Raw genomic sequence first — 20,906 nt, forward strand, 5'->3', positions numbered from 1 at the left:
CCAAACCAGTAGAGACTTAGGACAATGAAACAAAGAGAAGTACTCCCTGTCCTCTGGTTCCTCCCCATGCTCTGCTCTCCCCCAACATCAAAAAACCCCATTCCGAAGCAACGGCTGCCTCTTCAGTACCGTCCCATCTTTCTTCTTTCTTTCACTGCCTTTCCTGGCTCAAGTTCCTCTCCTCCAATGGAGTTCTGGATCCTCACCCACATCACTCCACTCATCTAGGTTTCTCGCAGTCTCTACTTGGACAAATTTTAAGGCCGCTACTCCATCCTCCTCCTCCTTGACCTCTCTGCTGCCTCTGGCATTGTCAATCGTACCCTCTTTCACTACACCTCATCCTTCTTCGGCTGCGATGATAATGTCCTCTCCCGGTTCTCCTCCTAGCACTGTGGCTGTTCCTTCATTATTTCTTGGTGAATCCTCCATGCTTTTTTCAATTGCATTCTGTCATCCTGCATTTAGAGGGCCAGCAGTGAAAGATTGTGCAGGAGGAGCTCAAGCTAAATATCACTCATGTTCAAAGGTCTGTGAAAGATGCTCCTACCAGGGAGAGGAGATTCTGCCCCTACGGTCCGGGTGTGCTTCTGAGAGATTCTACACTTCCTCCCCCATTTAGCTAGGTAGCAAGGGCCCTTGGGACCTGCAGCTGTTAGGGAATGCCCAAAAGAGAGTGTGTTCCCTGCCTATTCCGGAGTGGACTCACTGCTCCTGCCATCCTTACAGTAGAAGTGCTCTAACTTTGTAATAAAAATAATTTGCCATGGATAGCAATGTCTTTCTCAAGGGAATTCAGGGGGAGGGGAGATTGCTGACCTAGTGATGAACCATTTTGTTCTTATGTCTTGAAATCCCCAAACCCCATATCAGCCAGACAGTAAATTACACATTGCCATACTTAGTTTTGCTCTCTTTTGAATAGCAGCACCACAACTAAGCTCATCTATTTGTATTTTGACTTCCTTTATCATATTTTAATTACAAATTGGTAAGTATGAAGGCAGGGCTAGTCTAAATGCAGCATGACCACAGGACTGATGTAAAAAAAGCATAAGTAATTTTTCCTGTTACGAATCATTGGGTTCTAGTGGATTCTTAGAGAGTGAGCTCTGTGGTGAAGAGATGGGTGCTGTACACACATCACATCACAAGAGGGCCTGATCCTGATTATGTCCAGGGCTACCAGAACATACTTGATGTTGTTAACAAAGGAGGTCTGAGAGAGAGGTGAGAGTTGCCCCTGCTGTGGCAAGCTCCTCCCAAAAGTGACACCATCGGTGGGTGGGAACAACAGAGTTTGAGGTGAAGGTGATGTTTCCAATGCTTGAGATGGCCACTGGTCCCTTCTCTACCACCAGGTATTCTCATTAGCTGGGACCCACAAAGCCGCAGAGGAAATTTGAAGTCTGATTATAGAATTATGCTGATGGCTGATGTTTGCTGATGCAGGGAGCACACAGAGGTGCTGCCCATTGTGGTTCCCTCTATCCCTTCCCACCCAGTTGTGACATCAAGACTGGGGCAAAACTATGCTCTAATAATGGGTGGAATTACATACAGGAGAACCTCAGAGTTACAAACACTTCAGGAATGGAGGTTGTTCGTAACTCGAACAAAACTTTGAGTGTTCTTTCAAAAGTTTACAACTGTGAACATTGACTTAATATAGCTTTGAAATTTTTACTATACAGAAGAAAAATGTTGTTTTCCCTTTATTTATTTTTTTAGTAGTATGTTTAACGCAGTACTGCACTGTACTTGCTTTTTATTTATTTTTGTCTCTGCTGCTGCCTGATTGAGTACTTCTGGTTCCAAATGAGGTGTGTGATTGACTGGTTTGTAACTCTGGTGTTCGTAACTCTGAGGTTCTACTGTAGAGGAGATTTTACTGGGGTAGGCATTTGTTTTGTAAGGATGAGTTTAGCATGTGCTTCTATTTGGCCACATTAGCCCCTTGTCATTTGATTGCTCTTATGAGGGGGATATTCCTGTTTCCTTAGCAAATAAGAAAAAGCATTAAGCTTTCCTTTTTCATATGTAGTCATATATTATATTAGGTCTTTTTCTTTTATACTTGGCTGGGCAACTACAAATGCCTTGAAGCAATGAATGAATAAAAGTGGGTGATTTTAGTTACTTGAATAATCCAGGCCAGGTGTTGATGGCTAACCATGAGGGCAAAATCCTCCCCTAATGAAGAATTTACAGAGAATAATAGAGATTGTAGGAAATATGATAGTGTCTAAATCAGGAGAAATTGTCCATCCTCCTAACTTTAAAACAAAGGGGTGGAGAATTTTTTGGGGGGTGGGGGGATGTCTGGTTGGTTGGTTTTGTTTTGTTTTGTTTGTTAGTCTGGTTTTACTTCCTTTAGTTAGTGTATCCTCAGTCTTTGTCTATGGTTCTTAATAGGACGGAGAATATTTGGGGAAATATGCATTCATCTTTTAATGTTCTTGGGATAAAAATATCTGATGTGAAAAAAATCAAAATCTAAAGCTCCATATGCTGACGATGATGTATATCAGGAATAACGTCACTGAAGAAAATGAAGTTACATTAGGGCCAAATGACAAGAGAATCAGGCTCCAACTCTTCAAGAAAAAGATAATGAAATAGATACTAAGAATACATCTCTGCACACTCAGACATCTGCTATTATTCATGACAATGTTGCATTGCATAGCATGCTGAAAATCGGGAGAACTGTTTAAGGTAGTTAAATCTTTGTATTAGATGCTTCCAGTGTTTCTTGAGGATTGAATCATACAACATGTCTTCCAATGCTTGGTACAAATTTGAAGGGAACTTTACGAATAGATGAGAGCATAGTCCCCTTTAGCCCCACCTCCAGCTCTGGCAAGGAGATTTGTTATGTCAACTTGTGGTTATTCTTTGTTTAAACTGAATCCATCAATCTCCACCTCAGGATGTGACTGATTCTGTTTCTCTTCCTAAATCAGATGGTCCTATTCAAAAACATACACTCTTGGGTAAATTTGTTTTTGTGTCACACTGTGACTGGGGTTCTCAAGTTATCTCATCAGTATTCAGTTGAGCTTCTTAAGCAAAACAAAATATCCCCTCCTCCCCCTGGTATCACACATTCCACATTTAATCGCAGACAGTGGTTTATCTCATTATTTCTGGAACTTAGATTACTGAGTGTAACATACACGCTTCTCTATTCTTGTCAGTTCTGAGGTTTATGTAATAATAATTCAGATGTATTTCATGATTCTGATCAGTTGGTATATTTTTACTGAAGGTCACAAAGAAAAAGTAAAAGTATAGTTTTTACTTTGACTGTTCTGGAAATAATGTGATGACTTGGAAGCACAAATATAAAGGAAAATAAAGCAATTTACTAAAAATGCTTCTATCTGTGATTGTTTAGTTTCTGCCTGACACTGAGTACCTTTGTGGTTTTTTAACTAACACAGTATCTTATTTTGTTCTTTCTCCAGTGGCTCTTACTATTCATACATTTTAGAGGACTTTATATTAATGTAAACATGTCTAAAATAGTTAATGAGAGCAGCCTCCTAAAATGTATATGTATTGAATAGTTTAGGTTTGTTTTTGTCTTTTTGTAAAATCAATACATTTAAAAGCAGAATTCCAAAGTCACATGTAATATTTCCTGTGTGTTTAGGGAATCTTTCAGAAAAGGTTCTCAAAGACTCTAATACTGTTATACTTTTAACTTTCATTTTTGCTTAATCTGCATTGAATCCTCTTTTACTACTTAAAACCAAAATTGGGTTTATTGAAACATTTCAATTTTGATGATTTTTTAATAAAGATGTAGAACTGTAACCTAATGAAATTACTGGAATGAAATGAGTAAAATTTTTAAAAATAATAAGCTGAAGACTTGAAGATTTTATTAAGTGTGTAAAAGGCAAAAGTAAGTCATGTTCTTCTGTACGTTTCTCCATGTGTTCTGTCTCGGATCAGTAGGGTGAAACATACCATGTCAGAAATGACCTTTGCACCATTGGACTGACTTTTTCAGGTAAATTTCCAGAAGGGTGAGTTCTGCACACAACTCACATTGCCAGTAGTACTTGTGTGTGTTTGTAACTTCCTGTGCCCGTGATTGAGAGATAGCTGAGTGGTAGTGCTGAATTCCAATTTTATTCCTTACAATTTAGAGCCATGAATGCATTTTGTAGGGTGTTTGTGTGTCTGTCAATCTATCAGATATCTCTGAAACATAACTGATGAGCAGCTTTACAATTTGTGACTTTGGAAACATTTTTCTCACTCTTGGAAATAAAATGCTTTCTAAACTGTGCACATTGACTGATAATTCAGTGTTGCACCGGACCCACTCTTGAACCCATGTGTCTGCACATGGATCTGTTGGGAACTCCCTGGGAGCTCAAGGTACTGAGTGGTTTGTTCCAACAGGGGGCACTGTCTCAGGTAAGGAAACCAGGGTGTACTCAGTATTCCAGCATTCCTTTTCTTTCTGACCTGTGGCTGGTGAAGCAGTTCCTGCAAAGATTGCTGAACATCACCCCAAGTGCCTTGCATCCCAACTCTTGCTTGATGCTTTGTAATTGTTGGGTGTATCCTTATTCTCATGCATACCCTTGGAACTTGAAGACTACATTCCCGCACCATTTTTGGTAGACTTGAAGGATTCAGAGTCAAAATAGCAGACTGGTCTGATGAGAGAGACCCCAAACCTCAAGGCCCTTAGGAACAAATCTCGTTTTATTTATTCTCCAATCGTATCTTACCTCCTAGATTTCCAGATGTGAGAGAGTAATATGCCATTTCTTCAGTATAACATGGCAATTAGATATGACAGTGATGGGTACCTAAGAAATGCCTAAATGGGTAGAACATATAGCCCCCCCCCTTTTAACTGTCCAAACGTTCTCTTGCTTCATCTCTTTATGTTTTGTTATATGGACTTTTCAACAGCAAGCCATTTCTACTGGGGCACAAACCGTAACGTCACGTGACACTGACTTTCCTCAAACCAGAAGATTTTTGTGCCAAGGTTGTAACATTGTATCATTACTTCATTGTATCTGTGTGAAATTTTTAATTTCACGCCCTGCAGACTTCACTGTCTTGTGTGCACTCTTTTTTCATGTTGTTGCATTGAAGGGTAAGTCCCTGGGTCGCATTCATTTTGTATTGGTTTTTGAGTTTTTTTTGTAAGTTAAAAGATCTGTTTCCTTTGAGTTTTCTGTATAAAATTAAGTGGGCATTGGTGCTTGAATAACATCCATTAATTATTCATTCAGTCTTTGGCCTCTGCTGTTGCTACCAATAAGGTTGTCAGTTGTGGTGGTTTTTGTGGTGAGAACACATCTACTGAGTCTTGCCATTTCATTTTAATAACCCATCACACAGTAGCTGGGAGCAACTTTTGGTCACTTCCAGCCTGGGTTGGATTCAAATAAGCAACCTGGAAGTGAGCAGCTTAATATCAGTCTCTTGAGCCACTCAGATCCTTACTTAATTTTTTTGTAGCGTATCCGTGATACCAGGTAGTGTGTGACAGAAGCGCAGGGTATCGACAAGTGTATGGTTTTAGAAAAGTAATCCCAAGGAGCCCAAGAACGCCTTTACTAGTTATTGCTGGGAATTAACAGACTAAAACTTCTCTTCCATACCCATCTGTTCAGCTGCAAAAAGCAGGTAATTTATCTCAGTGTGACACCTACCACCTGTGTACAGTTTTTGAAATAGGTTGTTCGAATGTAATGTCTACTGCCAAGGGGAGCCTGGCCCAAGTACCCTACTCTCCAGGCTTTACTGCTGGTTTGTTCTAAGGGTGCCTTCTAATGCCATGTCAAGTCTGCTGGTCTGTTTTGCCCTATCGTGAATTCTTATGCTCACCACGTGACTCCTCCCTAGCCCTGTTGTGTCCCCCTTTGACTCCTTTCTAACACGCTGACTTACACTGTGCTGGTGGTACCTGGTTGATTTCTATGGCTATTATTATACCTCAGTAGCTGCTGCTGAATCATATATATCCTTCTCTTTCATGTATGAAATCTCAGTTAATTTAAAAATTACCTCAGACAGCTGCAGCCCAAATGGAGAGGAATGGAACTGCCTTTAGTCCATAGTCGTGTAGAATAGAGTACACATCTGAGAGTTTGTCAGAACGTATGTAACAGAATGCTGTTCCTCTAGGGGTTTTGTGTTCACTGCCACAGCTCCAGGCCATGTGGTCTCCAGTGGGCATTAGTTTAGTTCAGACACTTGCTCTAAGGGAAAACTGCTGGAGGCACTAAGATCAAGTAAAGAGCTGGAAAGGAAGAAAATTCTCTGTTCCAATCCAGCCAATTAAACACAAATGGTTTCTTTTGGTAAGTCACATGGAAGTCCTTGTGCCCCTCTCAGCCCACTGGCAGGTGAGTGGAAGAGTGGGGGATGGGATCTCACTGAAAAGCAGCTGCTGTCTGAGCTGAGTTTTCCTGGGTAAATTAATTATTTTTAAAAAGTGTGATTGAGCCTGACGCACCCATCAGATCCATCATCAGTGAGATGTAGCATCACAAGGACCATACAATCTAAGGGCCCTATCCAGCAAAATGCAGAGGAAGTTGAAGACACTTTACTCCATGCAGGATTGGGCCATCTAGCACAGACAATACACTATAGACACATGGGGCCTTATTCTCCACTGCATTGCTCCAGTTTCGTACTAGTATAACAACAGTAACAATGATGAAGTGACACTGATGAAAAATAGGGAGCAATGCCGGGGTGAATGACACATGTGATGTACTGTGTGATCAGGAAATGGGCTTATCAAAAAGCAGTATGTTCTTAGTACTCTTTGCTTACTACTACACTCCATACAGTAATTCCTCAAAACTTCTAATGCATTGTTTAAATCTGGTTGGTTCCTCACCATGTCTTCTGTTTGTGAGTCTCCTCTCCTGCCCCAAATTCCATCTGAGGTATACCTAGCCCATTAATTGAAAATACCAAAGCATTTTTTTTTGAGTACATACTTTTATTTTATATCGAGGTCTTTCCAGCATCCAAGGGAGCACTCTTCCCACTCCCCTGCCCTTTCTTGCCCTGTTTCATGACAGCTGACTGCTAACATAAGCATGTGTGTGGCTATCTCCAAGGCTGGACTGTTCCATGGATCTGAAGCTAGAAGATGTTCACTCTTACCTCCAGTGTGTAATTAAGTGATGGGTTCTTATCAGGGTTGCCAAGTTCATCCATCCGTTGTCTATTTCTGTTCTAAAGGCCAAGCAGCCATAAAGTTGAAAACCATGTGGCATTTTGGATTCTTAAGTTTCAGACAAAGCATTTATTAATTATTTATGCTGAATGTGTTTTCAGTAATGTGCAGCATAAAATGGAATGAATGTGTATCCAGACTTGCCCTGCACTCTCCAAAGTGCATGCTAATAAACAGAATGATAACCAAGCATCACTTTTGCCCTGTAAGATTTAGAAGGCAAGCACTTTTCTTTTTGTTTCAACAGTTCTGTTCTTAATCCATGTCAGTTTGTCAACTTGAAGCTCTGCTATTAGTTTTAAAGTACAGCTTGGTGAGTGACTTTCTATTACTTAAAGGCATCTTTAAGTGCCTTTTCCCCTGTTCAACTGGAGTTAGTATCTGCAAATTTTACTTGTCGTGCTGGCATACAGCCATGCTAAATTATGCTTTAATTCACAATTAATAGGAAGTAGCAACTGCGCAGAGCAGCAAACATTTCACTTAAAATGGCCATTATACCAGATCATGATTCCACAGAATGATTAAGATATTGAAGAACAGTTAAGATATCTTTAGATTTTCAGACATTTAAAAGAGCTGGGCTTATTTAAATCTTTTTAAACCTCCCTGAAACAGCTCTTTCCACAAAGCCAGTAACACAGGACATTATATTATCGCAGCCTAGTGTTTATGGGTATCTGAATTGTTTAATCGTAACTTGTTTTTTAGTGACGTAGCTGACAGGGCAGAGATAATTAAGGGAACAGAAGGATTTGACTGCCTGATTCCACTATAAAAAACTCCCAAGTCACAGCAGAAGAAATTAAACTGTTCAGCAAGAGGAATAACAGAGTAAAGCACCGGTCGCAGTTGGTGTTAGTTTAGGTGTTCCTTTAAACTATATATAAAATATTTCATGGGGGGGGGAGGAGAAACTTTCAGATGATGCTTCATTTTCAATTGTGCTGGTATAAAAAGATAGAAAGGCTGCAATACTTATGCACCCTAACGCAGAAAATTGAGACATAATAGGGGGAATCTTGGCTCCGCTGAAGTCAATGTCAAAGCTCCCATTGACTTCAGTGTGGCAGGATGTCATCCTATGTCTGTTCAAGATCTGCATCCAGATCTTGCATCTCTGTATAATGAGGTCTTAAATCTTGCCCAGCTAATAGCATTTGTTGCCCACAATGGTTAGACATTCAGTGAAGGCTCACAGTTCAGTGACTAAATGACCTAAGACTGCACAGATCTTCTGATGACTGTACCTGTTGAAGCAAAAAAGCTGATTTATTATTTCTATGGCTGGCTAAGAATTTGGACTGAACTTGTGAAGAAAGTCAGAGTGTTAATCCATGTAAATGATGATTGAAGTCAATGGGTACTGCATGTGCCCAGCACCTCTGAAAATCGGGCTGTTCTTATTTAGGTGACCATTAAGCAAGCACATTTGGAAAATGTTAGCTAACGCTTTGTAACCTGTATGAAATCTTTTAAAACGCGATACTGAGGTTATTTTTATTTAGCATCATCCTTAAAGTTGTAGGCACTGTTCAGCGAAGTAAAAGGCTGCCCTTGCCCCCAAAAAGGTTGGTACTCAGAGAGAGGGACCATGAAAAGAGAAGCCAAAAACAAAGGACAGGACAGGGGGATGGAGAAGGGTTATGTGTGTAAAATCATGAGTGAACATTGGGGCTTCTGCACCTGGTCTGTCTGCTCAGTTCTTATTTTTCTAAACACTTATTTCTTAATGGCTTAGTGAGATAGAGATTGACAGGTGGAATTATTGGTTGGGGATAAGGTTGTAAAAGCAAAAGATTGGTGAGAATGAATCTGTAAAGGTGGCAGGGAATGGAAAATGAGAGAGATAAAGAGGGGAGGAAGGAATAGATGAGATGTAGAAAAGACAATAGTGGCTTAGTCTCTTTTGGAACAGTGAATGGTGAAGCCCAGTATGAAAACAACTTGCTGGGGTGTTGTTTACTGCTCTTCAGACAACTTGCTAAGGACTCTATGAAGTACGAAGTAGTATTATTAAATGTTTATATTACCGTCAAGATTAGGGTCCCATTGTGCTAGGCACTGTACAAACACACACAGTTCGTACCATTCAGAACTTTCAGTTTAAATAGACAAGACAAAGCATATGGGGGAAAGGACAACTCAAGCAGAATGATCACTGAGATGGTTGCCAAACTCCATGCAAGTCCCATCGTTTTTTGTCTGGTTTGTTTTTATGTTTTAGAATGAGGGCTGGGGTGAGCAGGAGATGGGAGGAGTTGAGTCATAGGAGCAAGGAAGTAGAAAAACGGAAAAAGAGGAGGGAAAACATGAAGGACGATAGGGAGGAGATGTGCAGTGCTCTTTCGTGGTTAAATGAAAATGACAATGGGTGGTTTGTTACACCAGGGGAAGTGGTAGCAAACACTTTCAGTAATAAGAAAAGGAGTACTTGTGGCACCTTAGAGACTAACAAATTTATTTGAGCATAAGCTTTCGTGAGCTACAGCTCGCTTCATCGAATGCATCCGATGAAGTGAGCTGTAGCTCATGAAAGCTTATGCTCAATAAATTTGTTAGTCTCTAAGGTGCCACAAGTACTCCTTTTCTTTTTGTGAATACAGACTAACTCGGCTGCTACTCTGAAAACTTTCAGTAATGACAGCCAATTGGATGCTTCCTTAAGTGAACCGGTGCTGAGCACCAAGAAAAATGAGACTGACTAATGAACCCGGACCCAGGGCAGAGGTCTTTGGGACACTCTGTTGAGCCCTTTGTCCTTTATTGCACTGATACTGTTCTGTCTGCAGTGGGCCAGGAACATACCAACACCACTCAGCCAGTTTCAGGATCAAGGTCTCTTCAACACTCCTATTGATGGGGGCAAACCCTTCAGCATGATAAATGTGCCAATCTTGGCCAGTTCGGTTAGCCAAGGGCATGACACTATTATAAAAGTCTGTTTCTTCCCTTGCTACTCCATGCCTGATCCTGCAAAGAACTGTTGTCTCTGATGGGATTGTTATTGCCAGTGACCCCACTGAATGTGAGCTAGTGTGTCTGTTGGAGTTGTGTGTCAGGTTTCATGGCATACAATGATGTATTTTGCTCAGATGTATCAATAGATACAAATTAGACAGGGTTTTGCAGAGTGAGGTGATGGCTACAAAAAGAGCCAGTGCAATTTTGGGCTGCAAAGACATTTCATCATATAGCATAGATCAGATTGTCCTCCTAACAGCTCTGGTGTGACCATAGCTGGGGAACATTGTGTTCTGTTTTGGGTGCCATGCTACCAGAAAGATATTGACAAATTAGAGGAAGCTCAGAGAAGAGCAATAAAAAATTATCACTGGGCTTGAGGGATTGATTTATGAGAAAAGATTAAATTATGTCTAGCTTGGATAAGTGATGACTTAGGTTGGTGGGGGGGGGGCATAATATTCAAATATTTGAAGGGTGTAACGCTAGAGAAGGAGATGAATTTCTAAGTATTGCACAAGGATCTTAACTATGAGTAATGAAGGGGTGAAGTTAAGAAAGGGAAAACTTTTGCTTCGACTTAAGCTGCCTATAAGGAAAAACTTCCTGATTGAGTGTGTGCACACAATGTGTGTGTACACACAAACACACAGAAAAACACCTTTCCCCTCTTGCAAATTGAAAAGGAAAAACTTATGGAACTAACATGATGTTTACCCCACACAGCTTTGATCACTCTGCTTCTGTCTCACATCCATTTCCCGCCTCCCTTTGTTTGACTTGTCTAATTAGACTGTAAACTCTTACAAATGTTTGTACAGTGAGTCCCCAATCCTGATCGGGGCCTCTAGGTGCTCTACTAACATCTACGTAAATAATAACAGTCATGATAGGGTGAGATGTATTTGGCTCTGGAATGGCCTCCTAAGCAAAATAGTGAGAACCCCCCTGCTCGGGGCAAATTCTAGGAAGCATACTGTAGGGAACTGTTCTCCATGGGCAGGGAGATATCTGGATGATCTAACAGGTCTTTTCCTTCTTGAGATTGTGATTGTATGAATATTGCCTTAGAGAGTATCATGAAATGTATCTGATATTGTAAGCTTTCTATTATGTAGGTGTTGGTTTTACAGCACTCTGGGATGCTCTCACTAAGGACACTATGCAAATAAATTGTGTGATGTATTTTAAATAAAAGGCTCAGATCTTTTTTTAATTACATAGAAAATATTCTGAAGCCTGCTCATGTAGCACGAGAGCTAAAATACACTGACGTGTATTCGGAAAATATACAGTGGGTACCAGCACCGTACACTACCAAAGCTGATGTCATGTTAAATAAATATTGCATTGTTGAGTGTATCATCTTCCCGACTCCTGCAACGAATGGAGAGTCTGGGGAGTGTCTCCTACTATCCAGAAGTAAAAGTTACACAGTCACTCAAGAGGTTCCATAGAAACCAGCACTTTCCGTTTGCCTACAATCCTTTTTTCACTGCCTTGGCCTTTCAGTCCATAGACTAAAACCATACACGTCCTTTTTTCCTATTTCAGAATCCTGGGAGTCAGCAGACAGGGATGCCTGGGGATTTCAGAGCCTGCCTTGTTTCTAATTTGTTTAAATCCCTGAAGTTTTAACATCCTTCTTTGACATTTGTTTTTCCCATTGTCGTTTGCGTGGTTCTCCAGCCATTGATTCAAACCCAAATGGCAAGCTCCCCTAAAGCTGCTCTTGTCCTCTTTCGGTATGTCTTCACTGCTGAGTTTTCTGGGCTCTTACTTACATGATGTCCCTGACTCTTCCCCACACACACACACACACACACATCTCAGCGAGTCATTGATGGGCTCAACCCCAGATTAGCTGGCCTGGCTTTGGGATGGGGGGACAGTTTAAGCCTGAGCTCTGCTTTCACTCAGGCTAGTAACCTGCACTTTTTGCAGTGAGGACATGGGCTAAATCACTCAGGTTCTGATAGTCCTCCAATGCCTTCCACAATTCCCCCATGTGCCCAGAAAGACAGACGCTTTCCCACAATCCACTGGGAAAGAATCAGAGTGATTCAGCTGACAGCAGCCCAAAGAACCATCAGATAGGCCCCCCAGAAGACTAGTGACATCCATGAGGGTGTGCAGCACCAGTAACTCAGGTAAGGCTTTGTAATGTGGTGGCTTGCACCCCAGCTAGGCTAACTTGGTGATCAGACCACAGTGCCAATCATCTGGGCTGATGCTGTAGTGAAGATATATGCCCTAGCTGCCATCACCTCTGACAGTAGAGTTGGTGAGTTGATTGCTTGGACTGTTGAACATCTATATCTATTCTTTTTCCCACCAAGGAGGTGGCTTTTGTTTGTCCTTGTCATAAACATACAGCTAAGGGTAGCATAAAATCCTTCCTTTACCTGTAAAGGGTTAATCAGTTCCATTAACCTAGTTGGCACCTGACCAGAAGGACCAATGGGGAAAGAAGATGCTTTCAAATCTGGGGAGGAAGAATTTTGTTTGTGCTCTTTGTTGTTCTCTCCAAGACAAAGAGAGAGACCAAGCAAGTAATGTAGCTACTACTGAATGATGCATCTAAAATTACAGAAATAGTAAGTAATAGCAAGAAAATGCATTAGAGTATCTTTTGTTTTAGCTTGTGAATTTTCCCTATGCTAAGAGGAAGGTTTATTCCTGTTTTTTGTAACTTTAAAGTTTTGCCTAGAGGGGAATCCTCTGTGTTTTAAATCTTATTACCCTGTAAAATTACCTTCCTCCTTATTTTACAGAGGTGCTTCTTTTATTTCTTTTCTTTATAGTAGTTCTGTTTTTAAGAATCTGATTGGGGTTTTTAGTGTCCTAAAAACCAAGAGTCTGGTCTGTGCTCACCTTGTTTACTCTCAAGCCTCCCCAGGAAAGAGGCTTGGGGGGATATTTTGGGGAAACGGGACCTCCAAGTGGTCCTTTTCCTAAATCTTTGTCTGACTCCCTTGGTGGTAGCAGCGATACCGTTCCAAGGACAAGGAAGAATGTGTGCCTTGGGGAAGTTTTTAACCTAAGCTGGTAGAAATAAGCAGGGGGTCTACATAATTAGGGGGTCTTTCATGCGGGTCCCCACATCTGTACCCTAGAGTTCAGAGTGGGGAGGGAACCCTGACAGCCCTCCTATGTTAAATTATTTCTGTGAGGCTTTGGGAACTGGTATTTGCTGTATAACGTTAGGCATTTGTAGTTAACCTGTTTAAACTTTAGTTTCCCTTCCTATGAAATGGACCCGTCACCTTCCTGGAGTATTAGTAACTGTAGTTAATGTTTGTAAAGTGCTTGAAGATGGATAGTGCTTAGAAGTACAAAGTAGTAGTATAATATTGTGCCTCCAGGTTTCAAAACCTACTCTAATCCAAAGGCAATTCATGTAACATTAGTAAATCACTTGGAGGTTTGTGTTGAGAATTCAAGTAGAAATATGAAAATAAACTTTTTATATCATTGGATACATGCTGTTAAAAATAAACCTGTACATCTACTAATCTCTGATGCCATATTGCTGGTGTGCTTTGTTGAAATGTCATCACCTTGTAGAAAAGGCGTTATGTGTTTTCTAGACATTTATGGTTAAAGAATAAATTTTCAGGGACTGTAAATGAAAAGATATCTCTGAACATGATGATCAAATAATATGTGACCCTGCTTGTTTAAAGAAATATACATATATCTCACTGCCAGAGTGTTTATGACTCTAATAAATCTAGTTATTTTGCCGAGTAGGGAAATTTTTACTGATTCCGGCAAATATCAAATTTGTTTGGGATTGTGCTATTTTCTGCAGACGAGCAAATGATTTTATTAGTTAAACTGTACAGTGCAATACAAAAACATAATATAGCTAAATGTGTACTTTATATATTGTACTGTGTGCATGAAATATGACATATTTTACTGGCTATGGGTGACAGTAATGCATTCAAAATGCAATGTCATATTCCATAATCTAAATATATTTAATGTTTCAGCCAATCAGAATGGAAGGATGCAGTACAGTTACAACTCCATAACTACTGGGTTTTTTTTTCCTCTTCCAATACAGTTTCCTGCATTCATATTGGATCTGGGTGTCAATTTTGCATAACCATGGTTTTTCTCAGTAACTCCATAGTGTGTAATTCCCTGTACTCTGATTGGACAGCAGCTTTTATTAGCAAGAATGTAAAAATTTGTATAGTCACTGTGTAGTGATTTCTCAGACTCTGCACCGTGAATGTACAAACCTATTGTTCCCAGACCAGCAATCCCATTTGGGTCCATATCAGCTGTGCAAATCCCAGATTGTTCCTGCTGATTCACTTGTGAAGCACAAAGCAAAATAAAACACTCTCCCAGTATTCTGGCTATGAAAGTCTAGCAGACCAGTAAGGAGGGAGAAGTGTTGGCTGAAGGGAGTGGAGGTGATGGGGTGGTTGTACTTCCCTTTTGACACTCAGTCAGACTATTTTTTATTTTTGGATTATTTTCTTCTTTCATTTAAAATTTGAACATTTAATTTACAATGTTAAGAATCATATTAATTTATTGAAAAATGAAAAGGAGTACTTGTGGCACCTTAGAGACTAACAAATTTATTTGAGCATAAGCTTTCATGAGCTACAGCTCACTTCATTGGATGCATTCAGTGGATACATACAGTGGAATGCTGTAGCTCACGAAAGCTTATGCTCAAATAAATTTGTTAGTCTCTAAGGTGCCACAAGTCCTCCTTCTCTTTTTGCGAATACAGACTAACTCGGCTGCTACTCTGAAACCTGTCATTAATTTATTGTTGTTTCTTGTCACCTTAGTGATGGGCTAAGAAACTTCTCCACTTTTGGTGGTTATAAACTCTCCCAGACCCTTAATATTTAATTAAAACCCAAAACTTAAGACAAAAGGGTTGGGTAAAATTTTCAAAAGTGGCTACGCGACTCACATGCCTTCATTGTTTAGGTGCTTTTAAAGTTTTACCCTTTGTCTTCAATGTGCAGAGCTGATAAACTCTGTGCAGGCGTTGGAGTGTCCATTATAAACTCTATCGCACAGACTCCAATAGTGTCTACGTCAGAGTTCACCTACAGCTGGCCTCTTTCCTAGGTCTTTTCTTCCTGCTGTTTAGAGCCCTGCACGCCAGTCCTGTGCGCGCTGTCTCCTGCATAGAGTTCATGGAGCATATAATAATCTCAGGCTTCCAATGGTTAAGAGATTTGTTGAGAAGAAATTAGGGCCTGGTTTTCAGAAGTGTTGAGCACTTGCAACTCCCACTGACTCCCAATTCCCTGAAAACCAGGCCCCAAATAACTAAAGATCGAGGACAACAAAAAATAAAACGAGGTCCGTGCTGTAGTTATCGGTCATAATAAACCATTTTTAAGTTTTTATACTGAGCAGCTTGTTGTGAACAGAGAAGGGAAACACTAGAATAACTTTCCAAAAGTGAAAAAGCACTATTTTTTCCAGACCCATGCTCCTTATCTGCTAGTCTGATCAATCTAACACTTTCTCAGCAAATTCTCCTCTAGCATGATGAAATACGCACATTTTTAGTCTGACAGAGGTTAGGGGTGGAAAAATGTCCACGGGGAAGTGTCGAAATCAGGCTGAGAATGGAGACTGTTCTACCACATGACTCCATAACACAGTCAGTCAGGGCTTTCAAAAGAAGGCGGTTGTGGCAAATAAGTAGCTTGAGTTCATGCTAACTTTAAAAGGACAATGAGAAGCCTCCCAAGTCTGACCTCCTGCCCTCCTTCCCAAAAATTTTCTTTCTTTCTGTGTGTGGGGCGGGGGGAGGGAGGAGGAGAAAAACCCCATAGAAAACTCTGTGCAAAAAACTAATACTGATGCAGCACTTTGGTTGCTCAGTCAAACACCCAGAAGTCGGGAAATTCCAGGTTCAGGCTACTAAGGCACTGCGGCCCTTTCGTGTTGCATGTGTGAATTTTTTCCCATTGTTGAATGGTGTAAAGCTACTCTTTTCTATTAATTTGCTCCACAAGAATGTGCAGCTTTGGCAAGTGAAGACTGCAGGAGCAACTTGAATGGCTGAAATTTCCTGAGTTTTGAGCACTCCATTTTGCAGCAGTTGACATTATGGAATCATAGAAATGTAGGACTGGAAGGGACCTCAACAGGTCATCTGATTCAGTCCCCTGCACTGAGGCAGGACTAAGTATTATCTAGACCAGCCCTGACAAGTGTTTGTCTAACCTGCTCTAAAAATCTCCAATGATGGAGATTCCACAACCTCCCTAGGTAATTTGTTCCAGAGCTTAATTACCTTTACAGTTACGAAGTTTTTCCTAAAGTCTAATCTAAATCTTTCTTGCTGCAATTTAAGCCCATTCCTTCTTGTCCTGTCCTCAGTGGTTAAGGAGAAGAATTTCTTTCCCTCTTCTTTATGGCAACCTTTTATGTACTTGAAGACTGGGGCCATCAGTGTTCTCTTCTCCAGACTAACCAAACCCAGTTTTTTCAGTCTTTCCTTCTAGCTCATGTTTTCTAGACCTTTAATCATTTTTATTGCTCTCTGGACTTTCTCCAATTTGTCCACATCTTTCCTGAAGTGTGGTGCCCAGAACAGGACACAATACTCCAGCTGAGGTTTTATCAGATGCTGAGCAGAATGGAAGAAATACTTCTCATGTCTTGCTGATAACATTCTTGCTAATACACTCCAGAGTGATGTTCGCTTGTTTTGCAAGTTATATTGTTGAGTCATATTTAGTTTGTGATCCACTTATAACCCCCGATCCTTTTCTACAGTAGTCCTTTCTAAGCAGTCATTTCCCATTTTGTATGTGTACAATTGATTTCTCCTTCCCAGGCGTAATACTTTGCATTTGTCCTTATTGAATTTCCTCCTATTTATTTCAGATGATTTCTCCAGTTTGTCAAGGTCATTTTGAATTCTAATCCTGTCCTCCAAAGTGCTTGCAACCCCTCCCAGCTTGGTATAATTTGCAGACTTTATAAGTGTACTCTCTATGCCATTATCCAAATCACTTATGAAGATATTGAATAGAATCAGACCCAGGACAGATCCATGCAGGACCCCACTCGATATGCCCTTCCAGCTTGATTGTGAACCACTGGTAATTACTCTCTAAGTATACATTTCCAACAACTGTGTGCCCACCTTGCAGTAGTGTTCAAGTCTGCAGTGCCATATGAATAGTAATGAACCCTATTTTTATTTTTTTTTAACCAGGGACACACATGCTTTCTTTAGAAGAAGGTATATTTCAGGGTCTGAACATGTTGGCAGTGTCCCTTTAAATATTCGGATACCAATAAATGTTGAGAAAATTGCCTTTGTAAGGTTCAAGACATGCTGGATCAACTCCGTTGCCTCCAGCCAGATGCTGTCTGATGTCACCTAGACAAATCAGGGCAAACTATTTTCATGGGATTAAACACTAAATACCTGCAAGGAGCGTTCTCTTGATCAGATAATGCTCCGTTAGCAGAGTTTGTTCGCTTTATTGCATATATAACTGTGGTGTCAAACAGACTGATTTACAATGCCTGGTCTTTTAAATAATCTTTGCTATTTGCTGCTCTTGTAATCTGCCAAATCATTTAGCCTTCCCGATAGCAGAAATGCTGTAAAAGTTAGATAAACTTGCAGAAGAAATTAGCTCCAAGGTGTTCATTGCAAACACACTTGCTGGTTTGTCATCTCTCCACATCCTCCAACCTAATCTGTGATTGAATGTGGCTGCTGGAGAAATTGAAATTTTATGATCAAGCCGCAGGCAGGGAGATAAGCATTTGTATGTTAGGCTAGATGAATCTAGTAGGGAGTTTTAGGTGTGGCTAATGAAACCAGTGTGTGTGAGAGCTGGGTTTCTTTTTTGGTGCACGGATTGTATATGTATGTGTCCGATCCAAGCATTCCACATGTGAAAAGCTCATCTCTGTAAAGTTGTGGGACCAGCTTTTAAGATGGGAGTTTGGGTGTTCATCTTGAGATGCCTCAGAGGGGCTCAATTTTCAGAGGGCTGATGCTCAGCACTTAGAGAAAATCAAGCGCATTTTAAAGCCTCTCAAGTTGGACACCCAAAATCATCATCAACTTCTGAAAGTCTTGGCCAGGATACTTATTATATGTCATCGTAGAGAAGGGTTTAGCCATTCAAGTGGTCAAGTTCAATAGAATTCTGTCTTATTTATTTTATTTGAACTGCTTATCTGTGGCTCTGTTGGCTGGTTTGAACAGACATATTACAAAGGGACCTGGAAAGGCTGCAAACGCAGACAAGAAATTCACAAAAAATGCAAGCTAGTACATCTAGGGGAAAAGAATGTAATCTCAGTTAGAGGGAATAATGCAGTAATGGAATTGCAATGCAGTAGTGGTGAGCCAGATTGACCTAGGAGTGATAGTGGACAGCAAATTGGAGGGAACAATAACGATTGAAGGAGCTGAAAGAATTGACTTACCAGTGCAACAAAAATTTGAAAGAACTACAGTGGTTGTCATTAGAATCCACAATTGGCCATGGTGACTCTAATTAATTAATTCCTCGGGTTAAACAAGCACTTTGATATCTCAGATACCACTTTGGGGGTAATTGGGTAAAGGTTAGCTCTTTGGCAGTCGCTTTGTGTACCCTCAAAAAGAAAAGGAGTACTTGTGGCACCTTAGAGACTAACAAATTTACTTGAGCATAAGCTTTCGTGAGCTACCACTCACTCCATCGGATGCTGTAGCTCACGAAAGCTTATGCTCAAATAAATTTGTTAGTCTCTAAGGTGCCACAAGTACTCCTTTTCTTTTTGCGAATACAGACTAACACGGCTGCTACTCTGAAACTTGTGTACCCTGTGCACAGTTACAACTTGGCTGAGAAGTAACTGAGGTTAGGCAACATAGTCTTTTGGTTTAGAGCAGGGAGACCTAGTCAGGAGACCCCTGACATGCTACTACTGTATTTGCTGAACTTGGGCAGGTCACTTAGCTTATCTATGCCTCAGGGTCCCATCTGTAAAATTCCCCATGTGGTATGTTGCAAGAAGGACCTAATTCTGCAGCAAGGCCCAAAGGTTTCTGGAGCAGCCTGGAAGAGCTTGCAGTAGCTTCATTTAAATTTGAAAGTAGATGTTAATATTGGATCAAATACAGTGATGAATAATGCATCCCAGTGCCATAGTATCTGTGTTGTTTGTTTGGATATTAAATTCCATTTATTGTATGCTCTCTTCCCACATTTTCAGTCTTCAGCATGCAAGAGGCCTTTGTGCACATTGTAGACAGTAGTGATGGATAGCTGGAGGTTCTGACACTGGGGTGACATGGGAGACAAGTGAGCGCAAGCATGTCGGGGCTGTTTCTGCTAAAATGATCAGTGGTGAAATACCTAGCTGTTGACATGTAAATTCTCTCCCTTAATTTTTAGAGTTGACACTCCACTGAGGACAGAGACAGTTCGTACCTTACGGCACTGTTGTTCCAGACTGGTTGCACACTCAGGAAGGCATCATTGTTTGATTACGCTGGATTTATATTTTAAGGGATTCCCTCCCCCCCCCCCAATGATGAGAAACATAATTTAGAAGGAATCAAGGTTAGGCTCAGGGTCACAGTTCAAGAGCAAGGGGTGAATCCTGTGGCAAATTCCACAAGTATGAAATACACTGGGCCCGTCTAATGTCTTACCTTTGTGAAGTGCTCTGAGTGCCTGAAAGGGGAATTTATTATTAGTAATTGTATGCATTATTATTTGAATAGTGTAAACACCAGGGAGGAAAGGTATTACTTAGGCTGGAATAGGGAAGCATAACAAGATGGAACTGAGGGAGAGGGATGCTTAGGCAGAAAATCAGGCAAACTTTTAACTTAGGCTTAAATAGAGACTGGGAATGGATGAGTCATTACACAAAGTAAAACTATTTCCCCATGGTATTTCTCCCCCCCCACCCCACCCCCCACTGTTCCTCTGCTATTCTTGTTAACTGCTGGAATTAGCCTACCTTGCTTGTCACCATGAAAGGTTTTCCTCCTTTCCCCACCCCTGCTGCTGGTGATGGCTTATCTTAAGTGATCACTCTCCTTACAGTGTGTATGATAAACCCATTGTTTCATGTTCTCTGTGTGTGTGTATATAAATCTCTCCTCTGTTTTTTCCACCAAATGCATCCGATGAAGTGAGCTGTAGCTCACGAAAGCTTATGCTCTAATAAATTTGTTAGTCTCTAAGGTGCCACAAGTACTCCTTTTCTTTTTCCTCAGAGAGTTTTCCTAAACTGGGGAATGGCCTCCCATGGGAAGTGTTAGAAGCTGTATTGCTTGAAACATTTAAAACTGGACACACGATAAGAGTAGAAAATATATTGTCCTGCACTGGCATGTAGATCAGGTCTGATCCTGTGTGAATATTAATTGGAAGGCTCTGTCTAGAGCAGTGGTTCTCAACCTGGGGTGCAAGATGCCTTTTCTGTGGGTGCGAGACATGCCAGATGTTTTTAGAAGGTAAATCATCGAAAACACAAATTAAACGCAGGCACGTAAGTACAACTACTTTGTTTCATCAAACCTATGTATTTATTAACATTATACATTTTTTAGCGATTACTGTAATATACAAACAAAAATATATCTAGGTTTAAAGAACTGACCTAGTTCAATGATTTATGATAAGGGGTGCAATAACATATTTTGAGAACCAAAGGCATGCAGGCTGCAGTAAAG

General features: G+C 40.6%; 1 protein-coding gene across 5 annotated transcripts in view; it reads left to right on the top strand.

Annotated features, from left to right (window-relative positions):
* Positions 1–20,906, top strand: part of KIAA1328 (KIAA1328 ortholog) — a 258,802-nt gene that overhangs the window by 229,072 nt on the left and 8,824 nt on the right. The window contains exon 11 of one of the 5 annotated variants that reach the window (XM_043515013.1): positions 3,964–4,021. The exons of 3 other annotated variants lie outside the window; for them this stretch is intronic. In XM_043515013.1, the coding sequence (XP_043370948.1) occupies positions 3,964–4,012 (49 nt within the window). In that variant the 3' untranslated portion in view covers positions 4,013–4,021. Of the gene's footprint in view, positions 1–3,963; positions 4,022–19,614; positions 20,035–20,906 lie in introns of those variants that run through there. One more of the 5 variants, XM_038401585.2, reaches the window with a different exon arrangement.

The sequence above is a fragment of the Dermochelys coriacea genome, chromosome 5, assembly GCF_009764565.3.
Source record: "Dermochelys coriacea isolate rDerCor1 chromosome 5, rDerCor1.pri.v4, whole genome shotgun sequence".
NCBI lineage: Eukaryota > Metazoa > Chordata > Testudines > Dermochelyidae > Dermochelys > Dermochelys coriacea.